The sequence below is a fragment of the Oryzias melastigma genome, linkage group LG21 (genome assembly GCF_002922805.2).
Source record: "Oryzias melastigma strain HK-1 linkage group LG21, ASM292280v2, whole genome shotgun sequence".
Lineage (NCBI taxonomy): Eukaryota > Metazoa > Chordata > Actinopteri > Beloniformes > Adrianichthyidae > Oryzias > Oryzias melastigma.
The window spans coordinates 14,595,688-14,614,002 of record NC_050532.1 but is presented as its reverse complement, the minus strand read 5'-3'; the positions used below and the strand labels follow the sequence as shown (position 1 = coordinate 14,614,002).

The window sequence follows — 18,315 nt, the reverse complement described above, 5'->3', positions numbered from 1 at the left end:
TCAATGCAGAGAAAGCTTACTACCAGGCTACAGAAGAGCTCATTAGCATGCTACAGCGGAACTCGCTAGCTTGAGAGCTCATTAGCATGCTACAGTGGAGCTCGCTAGCTATGCTGTCCATCGGGCAGCTGGTTAGCTTGCGAGCTAACCCACTGAATCCCAGGTGGAGCAACCACAGAAACTGGACAAACTCATTTAGGAACCAGGTTTTCTGCCAACTTTTAAACCATATGGGCCCACTTAGCCTTGCTGGCTGAAGGAATTGGGACACAACCACAGTCCAGTTCTGATACCAGCACAGACAGAAGCTGAGCTCCTGAACTGAAGACACCGAAGCTTCTGACTCCAGACTTGTGTAGCAGCATCAGGAAAAGCAGACAGACCAGGAAGCTGCCTCTGGGTTGAGAAGCAGCTCCAGCTTCAGGCTGCTTCAGACCTGAGCTTCAAACCGTTCTGAAGCGGGTTTGCTTTTACCTTGACCCCCCAGGATTCCTGTGGATTTGACAACCATCTCCAGTCTCTTGTCCCAGGTGAACGTCCGGATGTAATCTGCAGAAGAAGGTGCAGATGAAGAGCTGAAGAAGATGAAGCAGACCGTCCTCCCACCATCCTCCTCACCTATGATTCCCACCACCAGCTGGTCAGTGGCATCGTCCCGCCCCACCAGCAGGGAGTAGTCGATGATGAGGTGACTGGACAGAAAGTAGGCGTCGCTGTGAATGGCAGCCCGCAGGATGGCCTTGCAGTGTGAGCGGATGTAGAGGGGGTTGTCGTGGATCAGCTTCAGCAGGTTCTCGTCCAGCAGGACCACCTCACAGCTCTCCTTCCCCGAGTCCGTCTTCACGTTCCGGTTCCTGAGCGAGCCCTTCAGGTCGAACACCTGCAGACACGCTGCTCACTCAGCTCACGGAGGTCCGAAGGAGCTCTGCCGCCTAAGACATCTCTGCTCACCTGAGACATCTTGCGGCCATAGAAGAGGTTCTCCATGACCAGCAGGTCCAGCTTCTTCTCCGTGTTGTTTTGGGAATTCTTGTAGCCGATCCTGTAAACTCCAAGGATCTTGGCGAGAGCCGTTGGCCGCTGTGGGATAAATGGGTTGTGTGAGCTCCCTGATCCAGGCAGGGTGGGTGGGGCTTTGATTTACTATTATATATACATATATATATATATTTTTTTAATTGTGAACACGATCAACATCATTCCAGTAGATTCTGGTGTTAGAGAGTTAATGTTTCACAACATGATTTCTACAGGACAGGAAGCGGCGTACCTTCTGTTGCACAGCCCCCGTGATGTAGGTGAAGTAGTGCGGGGCGAAGTCCAGGAAGGACTGGACCTCCAGTCTGGGCATCTGCTTGAGGATGAAGCGGTCGTCTGGGCGGGACACAGAGAAGTTAGAGCTGCAGCTCCATCAGAGCTCACAGGCTGTGGTGCAGCGGGCCCCACCTTCCGTGGCGTAGAACACAGCTCCAGACTTCCCCCCCCGCGCCTGCCAGTTCACGCAGTGCGACAGCGAGCGGACAAAGTCCTCCTCGCTGCTCTCCATGATCTCCTCGCGCATCTTGTGGAAGTCCTCGGCGTAGTAGATCCGACAGTAGAACTTGGCGTTGGCGTCAGAGAACTCTGTGAGTTGAAGAGAAGATTCCCTCAGATGGTTCCAGCGGCAGCAACTGACAGTTTCCTTTCTAAATGAACGTTTGGACCCTCACCTGGTTCAGTTCGTACCTGTCTGATTTTACTCGGTCAACCAACTCTAGAGTTTGTATTCCCTGCTGAACACATGGTGTTCCTCAGGGCTCTGTCCTGGCAATCATCATGAGTCATCTGGTTTCACTTCGTAATATTTATAGAAATAACTTTTAATTCCACTTCTACACCGCCGACACACAGCTCTACTCGACCACCGATCCCAACTCTGCTCTCCCTTTCTCCTCCCATTTTTTGGCAAAATGTGGTTTTCTCACAGCTTCCAGAAACATCTTTCTTCTTGTTGCCTCTAAATCCACTTTTTCCACGAGTTACAGTTTTTCATGACCTAGTGCAGGGGTCAGCAAGCTGATGCCCTGGAGCCACGTGTGGCTTTTTACCCCTCCATTGAGGCTCTTTGATTAAAAAAGATCTTCTTCACCTTTCAGCTTATCCCTTTCGGGGTCCCCACAGCGTAACAACACCCACTGTTTCACATCAGTGATTTGTCAGAGTTTTTACGTCGGATGCCCTTCCTGACACAACCCTGTACTTGAGGGGCACAGGGACCCAGTTAGGCAGCAGCGTCAAGGGTCTTGGCTAAGGACCCAATCTGGGTGGGGATCAGTGGACAACCAATCTTTAATTGTCTTTTTCTCTCTCTTATTATTTATTTTTCAATCACACTATCAGCAGTTTCTGCAATCTTGGTATCAAAACGTTCAGCATGTTAAGGACATTCCTGCTTGAATTTTTGGTATTCATACATTTTAAGGTTTTTAAGATTTTATGCAATTTATGCTATTTTTCCAGCCCCATTGAAATAAATGGGAATTTTTAGAATGTCTGCAATTTCTGCAATGAAAAACATTTAGCATGTTCAGGAAATTCATGCTTTTACTCACGCAGCTCCACGTGTGGGTTCAGGCTGTGCTTCTTCTGTTTGTCAGCAGCGTCCGTGTCCTCTGAAACACAGACACAGGTGTGAGGTGTGTGTCCTGCCCTGTGTGTGAGGGAGCTTTGGATACGCACTGAGCGGATCGGCGTCAGCGCTGCTGCGGCTCTGCAGGGCAGACGAAGACTCGCTGGGCCTGGCGGGGCTGCTCCTCAGCCGGACGTCTGCGGCGCTGCAGGACACAAGCAGTGTCAAGCCCACCTTCAGCGTGAAGCTGAAATGTCTGAACTTCTGTGGCTTCAGAAGGGAGAACCTTCAGAAAGACTTAGGTTGGTTCAAACGTGTGAGCAGCTTCTGTCTTTCTCCATTCAGACTTCTACATGCAGCTCAGCCTCTATGGCTGCTTCCTCATTTCCCAGCAGACTCTGTGCTGGGTTCACTGAAGGCAGGCTAAGTTTAAACGAGTGATTGTCAGCTTAGACCAGCACATGTTAGAACACACTGGGAGGGATTCCATCGTACTATGGAAGTCAAGTACTCTGCATGATTGAAGGTCCAGTACCTTCCAGCTGCTGTAGATTCCTCTCCTCCTGCCTTTGACGTCTTGGACAGATCATCCAGAGCAGTCTTGTACTCTTTGCAGCTGGAAGATAAACGATTATCGGAGCCGTTTCACGTGAAACACATGCAGCCAGAGATAGGGTGTGGTCACCTGAGGGCAAAAGCGATGATGGAGCTGGGCTCTCTCTCACACACGGCGATAGGCACGCGCTCGTGTTCGTGCATCAGGTAGTGTTTGTCCGGATCGCTGCAGACAGAAAGCTGTGAGGTGAAACAGCTGCTTCCTTCAGGTTGACATGCATGCTCTGGAGAAAAGGCGTTTGGGAAGATCAGCTGGGGTCCCTTCAGGAACCCTCAGAACATGCTGAAGCACACCTGCTGCTCTGCAGCCTTCATCAGTCTGTGCAGGAGAAAGGTCTGACCAGAGAAATGTCCGAGCTGCGGCTCAGACTCTGAAGGCCTCCGTTAGCACATCGAGTGTTAGAGTTCATGCCAGGACAGCCCACAAACACGCCTGTTAACAGGAGGACCACACGGCTCAAACAAGCCTCCAAAAAGTCCTCATGAAAAGAAAACCAGCACAAACTCCTCATACCAGCTGCTAGGCACGGCGCTGGGGGGCTGATGGTGTGGGCTTTTTTTGCAGCCACAGGACCTGGACACAGAGAGCGCCTGAGCTCATTGGGGCCCCGAAATCTCTGCGCAGAGACCCGATCACCACACACTGGGAGCTTTGGAGACAAACAATCCCACCTGACTGCATAACTTACAATGGAACCGGGATGGGGCTGAAGCTGTTGCCGGGCAGAAAGTTGGCCAAGATGGCCTTCATGGTGGATTTTTCCTTCACCTGGCTATCAGTGGAGCCCAGCAGGTGTCCGTCAAACACATCTAAAAGCCAGAAGATGAAGGAGGTGAGGAGCAGCACAGAGCATTGCACCAGATCTCAGCACTTCAGCAAGAACCTTCAGGGATGCTGAGGGAGTCCTGCTCCATGGTGGCGGGTCCGGGAGCGGCCGGGTCGCCGCCGGACTCCCCCACAGCCTGCTGCAGGGAGGCAGTGGAGGGCATCGCTGAGAGGGGACGGTCCTCTGCGGAACAAAACAACATTAATACCACAGGAAGACCACAGAGGAACTCCTCTGACGTCTTCAGACATGCCTTTGTCTCCGTTCTGAACCACAGGAGATGGGTTTCGCGGTGAGGAGTCCAGGGCGCTCTGGAAACAACAACAGAGAAGGGTTTGCTAGGAGCTGTGATGAAAACTAAAAGCTGGAATCTTCACATCACACATGTGAGGAGGAGTGTCTGTGTGGAGACTAAAGCAGGGGTGTCAAACACAGGGCCCAAAGGGCACATCTGGCCCACCAGATGGTTTAATCCGGCCAGTCATGAAGAGAAAAACATAGAAGCATGTTGGGAAAAAGCAGGTTTCTACTCCATTCCTTTGGGTAGGTATGGTTCTTTAAAGAAATGACTGCAATGCACAATTCTGCCACTAGGAGCAGCAAAGGCAAAGAAATACTGGTATAACAAAAGATCAAGAAATAAACAGCATTTCTTTGCCAGCGCTTGCCACATCTGGGTAAGATGCAGTTAGGTTCCCTTCCAGTCTCACTGCTGTTGCTATAAAAGTTATCAGGTGGGCAATTACCAAAATGTCGTTGTCAAAAAGATCAAGACAATAATAGGTGATTATGCTACTGGGTTGTTTGAGGTATTTCTCCAACTGAGAAAAAACAAAACAAAGCTACAGATAAAAAGCTGACCATAGGTTATTTAACTATTATGATACTGGTACGGCCCACTTGATATCAGAATGTGGCCCCAGAACCAAAAGGAGTTTGACACCACTGGACTAAAGTATAAACCAGGGCGGCGCCATGCTTTAGCCTCCACCTGTGCTCCCTGTGTTGGAGCTCGTTTCTGTGTTTTGGGTCGGTCCTGACCTTCATGTCCTCAGTGGTGGCCGGTCTGTGCCTGCCTGGACTCGGGGGGACAGACAGACGCTTCCTGCCCTTCTCCTGCTGGAACAGGTCCTGAAGTCTGTGAGCAAAGACGTCAGACATGGAGGATCACAACTCTCTGCTCGGACACAGTTCAGGGTCTTTCCATGCTAAGCTGCAGCAAAGCCTCAGCTCAGGGAAGGACCTTCACCCACTGACAGCAGGTGTGGAACTGAAATGGAAACAAATACCATTCATAGGTGCAACAAATGAAGCTATTCCACATCCACTTCAATGTCAAAATCCTATCAGCCAAAAAAGCAGCAGTCTGGTGGAAGTCTGGTGGAACAGAGGCCAAAACAAAGCCACAGGTCACATGACAGGGTTTGATCATGTGACCCACAGATGATTGAAGGATTTCAGCTGAAAGAATGAAGGACTTCAGTGTTTCAGGTGGGCAGTTCAGCTTACTGAAAGATGAAGAGCTGAAATGTTGGAGGAACCAGAATAATTGGAGGAAAATTGAAGAAACATGAAGAATGTGTGGGTTCAAGCTCTGACCTGCTGTTCCACGACTGCAGCATCTCACACAGACTCTGCTTCTTCACCACCAGAGACTCCAGGACAGCCTGCAGCTGATGAGGAGAGTCCAGGCCGCAGGACTGCAGTCGCACCTGAAGCTTTTCAATCCAGCTGCGAAGCTCCGCCTCCTCCATCTGAGCACAAAGGAGCAGAAAATGAAGCCAACAGAAAGATGCAAAGAGGAAGACGGAAAGCTAAGTTCACCTACATCCTTCTGAGCAAACAGATCCTCCATCTTCTCCTCCCGTGTCTTACTGAACGTGTCCGTCTTCAGGGAGGTAAGGCGGTCGTCGATGGCAAGGTACACCTGAGACACTCTGAGGAAAAGAAGCGGAGCTATTAAGGGTGGTACGGTCGAAGTCACCAAAACCATAAATCAGAGCTCGACACCGACCGAAAGCTCTGACCTGATGCACAATGCCCACCATGAAGCAGCAGCACCCAAAACTGGCTGATGTCCCAGTCACCAACTCAGACACGACATGAAACTCCCGTCAGCCTCTTTCACCCTTTAACACCTCAGCTCTAGTGTTTATGTTCTTTGATTTACTGTCATTCTTGTATTGTTAACACGACAAGTCCAGCAAATTCTGAAGGAGAAAAGCGGCCCTAGAAAACATGCTGCAATATAAGCCTTCAGAGCGCTTACTTCTGAGAGAAGTCCTTCAAGTCCTGCTGCAGGCTGGTTTTAGAGGGCCCCAGGTTCTTGATGAAGATCTTGGGTCGAGGAAGACAGATCTCCAGCAGCCTGACAGGTGTGTAGCTGAGGAAACCAGAAGAATGATGGAGAAACAGGTTGTGGGGGTTTGTGGTTTCCTTCAGTCTTGGGCTCAGTGGCAGGAGAACAGATACCTGAAGGAAGCCACCATCTGGTTGTAGGAGAAGTACTGGTGGTAGTCTTTGTGAATGGAGTGTCCACAGGGCTCTGCGTTGGCCCGTCTGGTGTACTGGTGGCCGTAGAAGCGAAGCTCCAGGTATTTGGCAAAAGACATGGACCAAGAGTCGTTGGACAGCGGCACCACTGGAGTCACCTGCAGGGAGGACATGTGGACTCAGATCCTACAGCTCAACCTGCAGCTGGGACGTTTACAGGGGTACATTCATACATCAAGTCCAACTCAGATGTCAGAGCATCCCACGTTACAAACTACTTATCAAGCGTTCATGACAGAATCTTCTGCTGAAAGACGGTCTTTCTGATGATGACAATACCCTCAAAGAATTCCAACAGTCTGACTTTTACACACAGTTGTGTTAGAATCCAGGCCTCGAGGGCCGGTGTCTTTCATGCTGTCCAACAAGCCTGCCACTGAAGCTCCAAACACACCTGATCCGCCGAAGGAAGTTCTTTTATTTGATTAACAAAGTAGCCTTTGTCAGGCAGCAAACAGCGATTGTGTTCACGACATCGAGGGGAAAGCTGTCACTTAAAGTTCTGCAGCTCACGCTTCATTTTACTGACACGTTTAGCAGTAAAGGTTAGTGGATCTCTTCTCTACCTTTGGTGTTCCACAGGAACCCATCTTGGGCCCTGTGTTATTTTCCCCTTGAATTTAATCCTGATTTTCTGAATAAAAGCTCACCGGAGGTTCAGTTCTGGATGTCAAAGAGCTGTTTGTGTCTAAATGAGATGAAATGTTTGGAGTTTAGTTCTTCCCGTCTCCGTCATGTCATCGTCTGCCTGGTTGCGTGACTTTGGCCCTTCACTGGAATCATTCTGTTAACCTTAATAGACACAGCAAGGACGCATGCACTCACACATGAAGATAATGAGGATGTGTAAGAAAAATTACTATGGTGAATAAAAACATTTAATAAAGAATCCCATTATTAGCATATGCTGAGTAAGCTAGAGACACACAATCATCCCAGCTTACATGGGATTGCACAAACTAACATAAGACAGACGTCAGTGCTGCTTCACCTCACAGCCTATGCTGTGAGTGACTGAACAGGAAATATGCAAAACAGAGTCAAAATGATTATAATTAAACATTTATAGTAGGGCTCCCACAATTAGTCGACTAATTGACTATTAAAACGGTCGACAACTAATTTAATAGTCCATTAGTCGTTACTTTATATTATATGGAGTCAGATTGTAGTAAAGTTGAACAGAGTTGTGAGCGTTCAGCACCTAAAAATGTACTTTTTTATATTTGAGTCAGTGAGACCAAAACTTTATCTTTAGGGAAAAATAGTTCCTTGTTTCAGATGCTGATCTCATTTGATTTAATCTTGTTTTAATACCAGAAACTCATGAAGGACAGAAGCTGTACGATTTATTTAGGTTTAATAAACTAGCATCTTAACTATCTTTATTTTTAGTTAGTTTAATGATAATTAAGATGTGTGCTTTACATCCACTTTGAGCATGACCTGATTAGTCAACTGATCTGAAAAAATAATCGGTGATTAGTCTATTAAAATAATTGTTTGTGGCAGCTCTACTTTCTAGCACAGATAGTTGGACATATTTATTTTATTAGTAGCATAAGATCTCATGATGGCAGGTTTGTGGTGAGGATGATGACACTGCCTCCAGTGATCTCACGTCCCTGATGTGCACAGTGAGCGTGTGCACGGTGAGCGTGTGCACAGTGAGCGTGTGTGCTGACCTGCTTGCAGATGCGACACCATGAGTAGTTGAGAATGGTGTGCTGATATCCAGGCACAGGGGAGTCCAGTTCCTTTAGCACAATCTGCACGCAGCCACTGCCGTGCACGAACCGGCGGATGTGGTGCACCATGGGAGTCTCACAGAAGGGGCTGGGACACGGGTACGATGGCCTGGACAACAGACTCCGTCAGACTGTGCTCCTGTAGGTTTCCTTGGCAGAGGGAGGCGTCTGAAAGCAGGTCTCACCTGAAGCAGTAGCGCTCCAAGAAAACCCCCAGAGACAGGTCGTTCTTTCCGTAGAACTCCATCATCACAATCCTGTGAAGCCCCAGACTGGTTAGGCAGTGCTGGTTAAAGAGGAGCGCTCAGGAGGAGGTGTGTGAGGAGTTTACCAGGGGCTGACGCAGTGGTTGGGTGCGTTGTTGGACTGGACCGATGAGCTGCTGAACAGCACGCACAGCCGCTGATGGTTGATGGGGTTCAGACAGTCCAGCTGAGGACGACACAGGAGAAGGAGAGGAGGAGGATGGAGATTTTTGGGATGAAACACAAGAACACTTTCACTATAAGAGCCAGAACATCATGGTTGATTCATGTTTTCCATCTGAAAGTCATAGATTTTTGAAAGATGAATTAAAACTGAATCAGCAGAGACACAAACAGTCTTTAAACTGTGGGAGCAGCTCAAGTGACATTTGATTTATTGTCCTTTGGCTTTTATTTACCTACATGTCTACAGATGTTCATCTGCAATGATTCTGAAGCTACATAGCAGCATTAGCAGTTAGCTCTCTCTGTTAGATCCTCCTCCTCTTTTCAGAAACACTCCTGAACAGATAATTTCCTTCTCATGGATTGAAGCCCCGTGAGCTGGTCTCACCTTTGAAGTCCAGCTGGGGTCACTTGGCTTGTTCTGCTTGTCCTCCTCACTGTCGGCTTTCCCTGGCAGCTTGGGGGTGGCTCTGGGACCGGCAGAACCAAAGGGATCTAGAGCTTCTTTCTGCCGGATCCGACCTCCGCTGGCCCTGTAGTCTGCCAGCATCCTGGCCAGGTCCTTGCTGCTGCCCAGGTGCTCCACGATGCGGGTCTTGGTGAGACTGTGGCAGGGCAGGAACTCTATGGGTCTCGAGGGCCCGCTAGCAGCTGCTTGTGCCCCCCCCAGGCTGGAGGGCCCCGAGTCTTTGAGCATCTGCCGCTTTCTGCGCCCGTCTAGCTCTTTCAGGTCCTTGTTGAGGAGAGGAGACAGGTACACCTAGGAGGAGGAAACACATGAGGAGTTGAAGCCTTTTCCCAGGATGAAGGCCTGCATCTTGCAGGGGTACCTGCTCGGGGAAGTAGTCCCTGCTGGGGCAGTGCATGCCCTCGGCAGTGAGCAGAAAGGGCTCCCTGAAGGTGATGAAGGGCGAGATACACAGGATGATGTCCTTCAGCTCCTGTTTGAAGGCAGCAGAGATGGACTTCAGCTGGTCATCGGATGAGGACACCTGCTCGGCCACAAACATCCCCGTGTCGTCCTGCAGCGGGTCCCGGAACAGCTTGGGGGTGTCTGTGTGCTCCCTCTCCTCCAAACCAGGAGACCCCTCCCTCAGCTGGCTGCCCTCCCCCCCTGTCCCCCCGATCAGAGTGTCCGAGTCCATCTCCTGGTCCTCTTCCATGAGGAACGGAGGCAGAGCGGGGGAGTTGGACACTGGGGAGGAGGTCCTTGTCTCTGCATTGGGCGCCCCCTCTTGGACAGGTGGGGGGGCTGCGTCCCGACTCCGTTTATCTTTGAAAACGTCCATTTGATCCATTTTTGATGAAGACTCTGGAGGACTGGCTATGTCCTCAGGATGCCCTTCTGCTGCAGAGTCTTCACTCAGCACGGTGCTCTCCTGGCTGCCTCCGCCCATCTCCTCCTCTGCAGCTCCCCCACCCAGCAAGCAAGGGAAGGAGCTGCTCTGGGGCAAGCTGGGGGGCATTGCAAACTCATCCATGAGGAAGGAAATCTCCAGCTGAGAGTGGTACGCAACACACACCATCAGCTTGATGATCTCCTTCACCCTTGCCAGCTCATACTCCGATGCACCTCGCAGCTTGATGGAGCAGCCCAGGTGAGGCGGGCAGCCCTCGAAGAACATCAACGTCTTCAGCTCACCTGGAAGCAGACGCAGACGTGACAGCAGCACGGAGCGGCACCTTCAGCAGGCGGCGCTGCAGCGCAGGCCTTACCGTTGGGCAGCGTGAAGGGCTGCATGTAGAATTTGTGGCAGGTTCCCAGACGAGGCTTGGTGAGGAGCTGGTCCATGGACATCACCAGGTCCCCCTGGGTCATACGGCCCACCCTGTTTAGGACTTGCTGCAGGAGAGAAGTCATTTGAGGTGGAAAAAAACACCGAGGTTGGCAAACACGCTCCCTGATCTGTGCAGGTGACTGAGTTCAGGTGTTTCAGACTCTTCCACAGGTGTGTCTGCCATCATACAGAATCAGTGAAAGAACAGCTGATCTCAGTGAGATCCAGCTCTGCTACATCCCCTCTGCTAAATATTTCACAGTCAGCATCAGACCGGTTAACTCAGAGGAGAAGATGGAGAAGGTCAGCAGGTCATGCTGAACATGCAGCGGTGTGGAGCAGAGAAAACATGAACCAGACTTCTCTGTCTGACCAGCTGGTAGGAGAGTTTTGGCAGTTGCTATGGTAACAGGTAATCAACAGCAAGATGTTGTGGGAGATCTGGAGAACAGTAAGGGTGGCAGATGGAGCTGCAGGTCTTCTAATGGGGCGGGGCCAGCTTAACGCTGTGATGAGGCTGTACGGTCTGGTATCTGCTGTTGTAGAGCCCATGTCAGGCCGACAAGATTGTTCTGGGTTTGCACAATTGTAAATATTCTACACAAAAAGAGAACGTCTCCACAGAGGGAAGTGCCCTGACCTCTTTAACGTTGATGACCAGAGTGATGCCGTGTTCCATCAGCATCTCCTGAGCTATGCGGGACACCGTCTTCTCCACCAGAACCAGGTTTGGTCGGACATCCACGATGCGCTGGACGTAGTTCTTCAGAAACTCCCGCTCCTGAAGAGAGAAGGCCGTCATATCCAGAAGCAGTGCAGCTAAAGGTTGCTGGTGTTTGCTGGAGACGCAGCCTCACCTGCAGCACAATGGGGTCGATGCAGGTGAACTTGGTCTCCTCCCTGTACAGGTACTCTATGGAGCAGCGCAGCAGCAGGATCTTGGGATTCTTGATGTAGGAGTTCATCTAGATTCCAGACAAACACGTAGCTGCTGAAATGAATCTTTTACATTTCATCAATCCATCATCTAGTGATGTGTTGGGCTACAGGGATGCTGGAGCCGTTCCAGTGACTATAGGGTGGAGGTGGGGTGGGGAAGAGAGTGGGCTTCAGAGAAAACTGCAGACAGCATTGAATCTGGTACAGGATGAAGAAAGAACAAAACATGCCCACCACTGTCTACGACCAGAGATCTTTTAGATAAATGATTCAGAGTTGATTAGGAAAGCAGTTATGTTCCTAGTAAAAACTAGCGTGTCCATAAAAAGCAAACGGGGGCTCATGTCACCCCACCTTCTTGTGGGCGATGTTCTTGGTGCACATGAAGCCGTTCACCATCATGGAGTCAAACTTTCTGCCTCCAGGAATCTGGACAGAGATAGAAATTGGTGTTTCTGATCTGCTGCCTCTGTGGCATCTGGAGGTTAAAGCAAAGCCACGCCCACCTTCTTAATGTGGACCAGCTGTCGGATGTCCATGTCGTCGTCACAGTTACGGATGTCAGGCCGGACGGTCTGAACCACCTGTCGCACCACAGGTACGATGATGTCCCTCCACGACAGAGACAGGGACTCGCTGTAGAGCAGCTGCTGCAGCAGCGCCATCATGTGGCTGTGGTTGGCTGAGCTGAATGCGGGGAGGGGAACACACCGTTTACGTCTTCATTCAATTCAAGAATACCTACACTTTTAAATTCTACTTTCTCCTGTGGCTGAGAAGTGTCCCTTCCCGTGTTCAGATTGTCATATGAGCTCTTCGATGACAGAGATTACGTTCTGGTGTAAAGATCGTTTCTAAGACCTTTGCCTTTGAACTGTAGCAGCAGCTGCTTCCTGATCCTGCAAAGTTTGACATCTGCTCGTTCTTTCTTAGGCATCTGCCGAGATTTCACTTGTGGGAATTGAAACAGTTTCTGACAACAATATTATGTTTTTGTCCAGTAATGCTTTTTCAGAGGCTGGCTGAGGCTGTTTGAGTGCGTGAAGCAGGTTCTAAATGGAAGAAGTTTTCCTTTCTAATTATGTCCCCTCAGTGTTGAGGCTGTGAATCAGATTTATTTATGTAGTGTGTTTTGAAAATGTCCATGTTGAATAAGGAAGCACAGATTTAGCCCAGAAGGGGTTCAAACACACAGTGGGGGTCAACCAGTAAATTGGCCACATATAATTTGTTATCAGTCGTCTCATAATTGGTATCAGCCCTGAAAGGAGCATATCAGTCAGTCACTACAACCCAGGTCTCAGGGTTTATGGCTCGCTTTCATAAAGTCTTCTTAAAGAGATCTGGAAGATGAGTTCTCCTGGATTCCTAACAGACTTTTCCTTGGACACTGGCAGCTTTTTCTTTAAGTGAAGCATCTTCTTCACCAATGGATTATCCCCTGATCCTTATGTCTTCAACTAAGATCCACCAAAGGTGGCTGTTAGTGAACCAGAGGGATAGAGAGGCCTCTGGAAGGACTGGGTTAGAGAGGCTCTACTCTCACTCTAAAAACAGCTCTGTCAAAATCTTCACCCCTTCTGATCATTTTTTAGAAGAGCTGAGTCAGAAACCGGAGCCTAGCAAGTGGAATCTAGAAAGAGGCTGCAGGGCCTGCGGGGCCTGCGGGGCCTGCGGGGCCTGCGGGGCCTGAGGCTCAGCGGTGCAGCCGCTTCTGCGTGGCTTCACTCACAGCAGCCTCTCCATGGCCTTCTTCTCCCCGTTCTCCTCTCTGAGCTGGTCCAGAGAGCTGTGGTGCCAGCCCAGCGGCGTGAACAGCATGTCTTTGGCCTTCTCCTCCACACGCCGGTTAAACAGAGACTCTGGAGGAAGAGGATCGCATCAGGAAGAGTTGACAAGGAAAACTGCAGTGGAAACAGAAGCTGAGAGTTTACCCTTGATGAAAGCGTCACTGATCAAGATGTTCTGACCTCCATCTTCAGACACATGGAACTCTGCTGGGAGAAGCAGAGAGAACCTGAATCCTCCTTTCCTTGTGACGCCATGGGGATCAAAGGGATCAAAGATCATTGTGAGAAGAGATGAACACTCTTTACAAATCTGAAAAATATAAACTGGAGACAGATCCAGTGCTTTTTGTTGTCACACCCCTAGGTTGCTGACCCCTGCTCTACACGAAAGCTCCTCCAAACAGTGGCCTTGTGGAAGAGTATCCGACCTGAGACTGAAAGACTAAAAATAGGACCTACCTCCTCCCTGTTTGACACTCTGTATTAAGGAGTTGGACTGGAGGGTTAAACCACCAAATGGTTCTTCCTGTGTCTGCAGCTGACCCCTGCCCCAGTGGATGGGTCAGATGTGAAGAACAAATTTTAAACGCCCAACTTGATGCGTGACAACTAATAGGACTTTAACTTTTAACTTGAACAATTCTTTCCTCTCTTTGGTCTGTGAAAACTCTGGTGTATTCACACTGAAGTGAACCACACCAGAGTTCATCTGCAAGGAGACCTTTACTCTTAAAGGACCAGAGTTCTCTTGTTTGGTCCACACCAGAGTTCTGGTGGGATTTCACATCCAGGTCTGGTGCCAGTGGGTGGGGCTACCAAAAGTGGACATTAGAAATTGGCAAAAAAAAAATAAGAGCACAGAATGTACAAGCAATAATGAAAATACTGAAACGACTACAGCATCAGCAAGGCAAGTGCAGCCAAGCGCTGTGGCATTGAGTATACAAGCTCCACCTTTCTGCTGTTTTGGAGAATCCACCCAAGCAAGTGCACCTCGAAAATGATCCAACTGTCCAACTGTCTGGACAGAAACAGTGTCCCTCGTTCATGGAGGCAAAGCAGAACCTGGTTAGAATATTCAGTCCAAACTGTTTCCCATGAGGACAGTTCATCAGCTTGATTAGATCTCTGAGATGTTTGGTGAATTCTCCTTTTTTAAGGTTTTATTTACGCTTAAAGTTTGAGTTTTTGTTAGAAAAAAAACATGCAATTACTGACCCCGCCCCACCAAACAAATCAAGAAGACCTTCAGAGGTCAGATCAGAACCAGAACCAGACCTGGATCTCCTTCAGAGAAACATCATGTTTTTGCTAAAAAAAAATAAAAAAAATATGAATCCAAAGCCATCAGGACTGATGAACTATTTCCTTTCATCCCAGCATTCTGCAGTCAGACTGTATGACTGAAACAGAATAAAAGCTGGCCTGGAAGAGAAAAACGAATATTCCAGCCCACTGATCCTTCAACTGGAGGAACATGAAGCCCTCGATTCAGACAGACCAGTCCGTTGAAATGACACATGAGCGTGCACCGACCTCTGTGCTCGGTGGCAGGTGGGACGTGGGGGTACTTGGACTGCTTCTTGATGTGAAAGTTGACATTGTTCTGCTCCATGTTCAGGTTGATAGAGGCCGCTGAGTCGCTGTCCACCGCCGAGTGGAAGCTGCTGACTGAAGTTCTTTTGCTGGGGCTGGCAGAGTCTGGAATCCAAAACACTTTGCGTCACAGAAACTCCACGGCTTCAGGTGTGAAGACATCCAAAGATTAGACATACTTGGGACGGTGTACTCATTCTCCTCTGCGAGCTGCTCTGTGTCACTATCATCAAACTTGATGTCCTTGAACCAGGACGGCTCTGAGTGTCCCTCCAGGGAATTGACGCTGTCGCTGTCTGGTGATGGCGTTTCTGAGAACTCTGTGCTCTGTGCATTTGACACAGAGACATCACGGTCAGAACTATGTGCTGTCAAAAGACCAGGATGAACCATGCTAAAGACATCCCAGCAATGTGGACTCACCTGGAGAGGGCGGTACAGGGCATACTCGTCCCTGAAGAGCTGGTCGTGATGAGTGACACAGTCCAGCCAGCGGCCGTCCACCAGCGCCTGGCCAATGGCAATAGCCTGAGCCCTGCAGGGCACACATCAGGAACCTTCAACTCTCTATCGGATCTGGAACTACAGACTGCTTCTGCTCTGAAACAGGAAGTGTAGGAAGCTCTTTGTGGAACTGAAGGTCTTCTAAAGCTGATCCCTTACACAGCTAAGCCTGCTGTCTGTCACCTCTGAACCAGAACCAGAACCCCCACAGACACGAGTTCATTCATGTTCCCGACCCAAATTCATCTGCTTGATTTGAACTACAATCAGGAAGAGAGCGCTCATCCCTCAGGAAGGGGTCTTCTCCCCCCACCTTCCCACTGAACACATTTGATTACCTGGTGGAGATGGTGCCATTCCTCAGCAGCCAGTTGACAAGCTCCTTTCCCACAATGCAGTTGGGGTAGGTCCTCAGCCAGTACCTGTGGTCCTGAAACTCCATCCCTGTGTTATTATGGCAGATCTTCTTCCACAGGTCCTTCAGCTGAGAGGAGTCCTGCAACAGACACCACGTTCCAGAGTCAGGATGGAGGCCGACTCTGCTGACACTGAAACCAGCGTGAGGGAGAGGAGCAGCCACCAGGAGGATCTTCCTCTCCTCCTCGCTGTGGTCCAGCTTGGTGCCGCTCTTGGTCCCAGACATGGCTCGGCTTGTGGGTGGGCTCACTGAACTGTCGTAGGACGGAACCAGAGAAGATCCGGAACGGTCCAGCGACAGGTTGGTTACGCTGGCAGACCTGCAGAGGAACATCCATCATTACTGAATGTTGGGATGGAGCCTGAGAGCGTTTACATGCTGATCACAACACTACAGGAGGGATACATGCAGGTCACCACACACACACAACACAAACATCACCAGAAGATGTTTAGTGGGCGGGGCTTCACGTTTTAGACCAAAAACTTAGAAATGTATTTGGATTCAGGGTGAGTTTGGCAGATCACATGACTCTTTCCTTAACTAGCCATAAACATTTGAAACATGTCTGCATTCTCTCGGTCTGATCTTTGCTGAATGAATTTAGAAATCATCAAACAAGGTAACTGGCACCCAAAAAAATAAAAATAACGTTACTCTGGGTCAAATTCAGAAATCATGAAGCTTGTTTCAGAAATGCATGTAAAAATTAGGACTTTGATGCTAGGAGATGTTGTGCTCCCACAGGTTTGTAAATCTAGTGTAGGAATTTGTTCGAACTGAAAAACAGATTCCACTTTATTTACCAATAGAAAAAATGATGAAACAACGATGAGAATGACGAACACAGGAGACAACTGACGATTTACAAAAGGAGGAGCTTTCCTGGTGAGCCAAACGTCTCAGCTGACGGGAGGAGAGATTTAAAAGCCCCACCTCTTTCTTGCAGGCGACTTCCCCACGTCTTCTGGCAGCGCTGAGAGCCTTGCGGTGAGGCCGCCGTTCTGAGGCTCCTGGTGGATCATGCTAACACAAACAATCAGCGTTATTTTCATTTCTTCACTCTTCCGCCATATCCAATCAGATTTCAGGTGAGTGAACTCGACAGAAAGCTTCTGAAGCTCAGATGGAAAAAGGAAACGAAGACTCACTTTTTTCTCATCCCAATAGGAGTTTTTCTAAGCAGGAGAGAGGAAAAAGAATTTCTTTGAGGAAAATCGAGAGGAACACAGCAGCAGAAGATGAAGGAACGCATGCATGACAGGACGGAAGTCTGCTATAAAACAATGGAGGTCAAGCAGAAGTTACAGTAAAATATGTTTGTCTGTGTAGGACATCCTCTTATCTCATCAGTTTATTTCACATTCTTCTCAATCCATCTATGCTTGGAGAGCTGCTTTTATTTTGCTGCCTAAGAGCAGCTGACCAACTTTTGATGTTCTTTACCATAAAAAACATATCTGTCTGTCCATCCATCCATCCATCCATCCATCTACCCACCCATCAACTCACTCAAACATCCACTGATGAACTTACTAACAAATCCACCCATCATTTAAAAAACTCATTCACACATCCATGAACTCATATGAACTTATCCACACATCTACCCACACATCTACCCATCCATCCTCTCATCCATCCTCTCATCCACCTATCCATTTGCTCACTCACACATCTACCTGTCCTTTAAAAAAAAAACTCATCCACCTATCCATCTATCAATACATCCACACATCCAGCAGTATCCTAAGCAGTCAAAGTGGCAGGGGAAGCAGGGGAAGCAGGTGAAGCAGGTGAAGCAGGTGAAGCAGGTGAAGCAGGTGAAGCAGGTGAAGCAGGTGAAGCAGGAAACTTCTGCATCAGGAAGTGCAGGCAGAAGAAAGCACAGTAAAGGAGTGTGGATGACAAAGGAAGAGGTGAGGAGGACACGTTTGTTTGGAGGACACTGGGCTCTTGCTTCTGTGTGTTCACCTCTGCCAGGTCAAGTCTTCCTCCAGGAAAATATTCCTGCTTGCCTTGCGTCCCCCCACAGGTGTGCGCGGCTCACTGGGCTCCAGCACGGACACGGAGCAGGCGGAGTCCGGCAGGACGCTCAGGTCTTCACCGATCACACCGGACTCGGCCGAGTGAGCGTAGCTGAGTGCCAGTTTACGACAGTACGTGCACGCTCGCAGGTCTCCTGGATTCAGAGAACAAGGGTTCAACATTAGAGGTGGGAGGGGCCAACACACTGGTATAAAAAACTGGGCGAAAACATTTTGGAATAAGCAAAGGTTTGATTTATTGTTGTGAGGATAGGAGCGTTAGAAGCAGAAACACTTCCAATCACTTCTTTCAAAGCAATCAGTCCATTCAACTTCCTGAGTGATGGATCCTTTAACACCTGAGGGGTCGCTGGTGACACTTAAACACACAATCTTTAATCGCGCCACTGTTCTCTTTCAGAATCTGCTGGAATGGTTGTGTTAACGGTAGAAACGTTACAGTAAATAAAAGAAACACTGG

General features: G+C 49.1%; 1 protein-coding gene across 8 annotated transcripts in view; it reads right to left on the bottom strand.

Moving 5' to 3' along the window:
- Positions 1-18,315, bottom strand: part of pikfyve (phosphoinositide kinase, FYVE finger containing) — a 28,954-nt gene that overhangs the window by 2,621 nt on the left and 8,018 nt on the right. For 2 of the 8 annotated variants that reach the window (XM_024260503.2, XM_036209753.1), the window contains exons 6-43: positions 17,782-17,989; positions 16,959-16,985; positions 16,744-16,833; positions 15,970-16,126; positions 15,728-15,885; positions 15,309-15,420; positions 15,065-15,212; positions 14,826-14,990; positions 13,434-13,496; positions 13,232-13,361; positions 12,006-12,186; positions 11,854-11,928; positions 11,418-11,525; positions 11,201-11,341; positions 10,499-10,625; positions 9,613-10,424; positions 9,171-9,542; positions 8,683-8,783; positions 8,537-8,608; positions 8,289-8,460; positions 6,523-6,701; positions 6,320-6,433; positions 5,879-5,987; positions 5,650-5,804; positions 5,092-5,188; positions 4,304-4,361; positions 4,108-4,233; positions 3,913-4,033; positions 3,738-3,797; positions 3,294-3,389; positions 3,144-3,224; positions 2,719-2,813; positions 2,592-2,651; positions 1,447-1,623; positions 1,271-1,374; positions 952-1,080; positions 619-880; positions 475-549 (exon numbers count right to left, since the gene is read on the bottom strand). In XM_024260503.2, coding sequence (XP_024116271.1) covers positions 475-549; positions 619-880; positions 952-1,080; positions 1,271-1,374; positions 1,447-1,623; positions 2,592-2,651; positions 2,719-2,813; positions 3,144-3,224; positions 3,294-3,389; positions 3,738-3,797; positions 3,913-4,033; positions 4,108-4,233; positions 4,304-4,361; positions 5,092-5,188; positions 5,650-5,804; positions 5,879-5,987; positions 6,320-6,433; positions 6,523-6,701; positions 8,289-8,460; positions 8,537-8,608; positions 8,683-8,783; positions 9,171-9,542; positions 9,613-10,424; positions 10,499-10,625; positions 11,201-11,341; positions 11,418-11,525; positions 11,854-11,928; positions 12,006-12,186; positions 13,232-13,361; positions 13,434-13,496; positions 14,826-14,990; positions 15,065-15,212; positions 15,309-15,420; positions 15,728-15,885; positions 15,970-16,126; positions 16,744-16,833; positions 16,959-16,985; positions 17,782-17,989 — 5,517 coding nt within the window. Of the gene's footprint in view, positions 1-474; positions 550-618; positions 881-951; positions 1,081-1,270; positions 1,375-1,446; positions 1,624-2,591; positions 2,652-2,718; positions 2,814-3,143; positions 3,225-3,293; positions 3,657-3,737; positions 3,798-3,912; positions 4,034-4,107; positions 4,234-4,303; positions 4,362-5,091; positions 5,189-5,649; positions 5,805-5,878; positions 5,988-6,319; positions 6,434-6,522; positions 6,702-8,288; positions 8,461-8,536; positions 8,609-8,682; positions 8,784-9,170; positions 9,543-9,612; positions 10,425-10,498; positions 10,626-11,200; positions 11,342-11,417; positions 11,526-11,853; positions 11,929-12,005; positions 12,187-13,231; positions 13,362-13,433; positions 13,497-14,825; positions 14,991-15,064; positions 15,213-15,308; positions 15,421-15,727; positions 15,886-15,969; positions 16,127-16,743; positions 16,834-16,958; positions 16,986-17,781; positions 17,990-18,315 lie in introns of those variants that run through there. The other 6 variants (XM_036209754.1, XM_036209756.1, XM_036209755.1 and 3 more) reach the window with 6 other exon arrangements.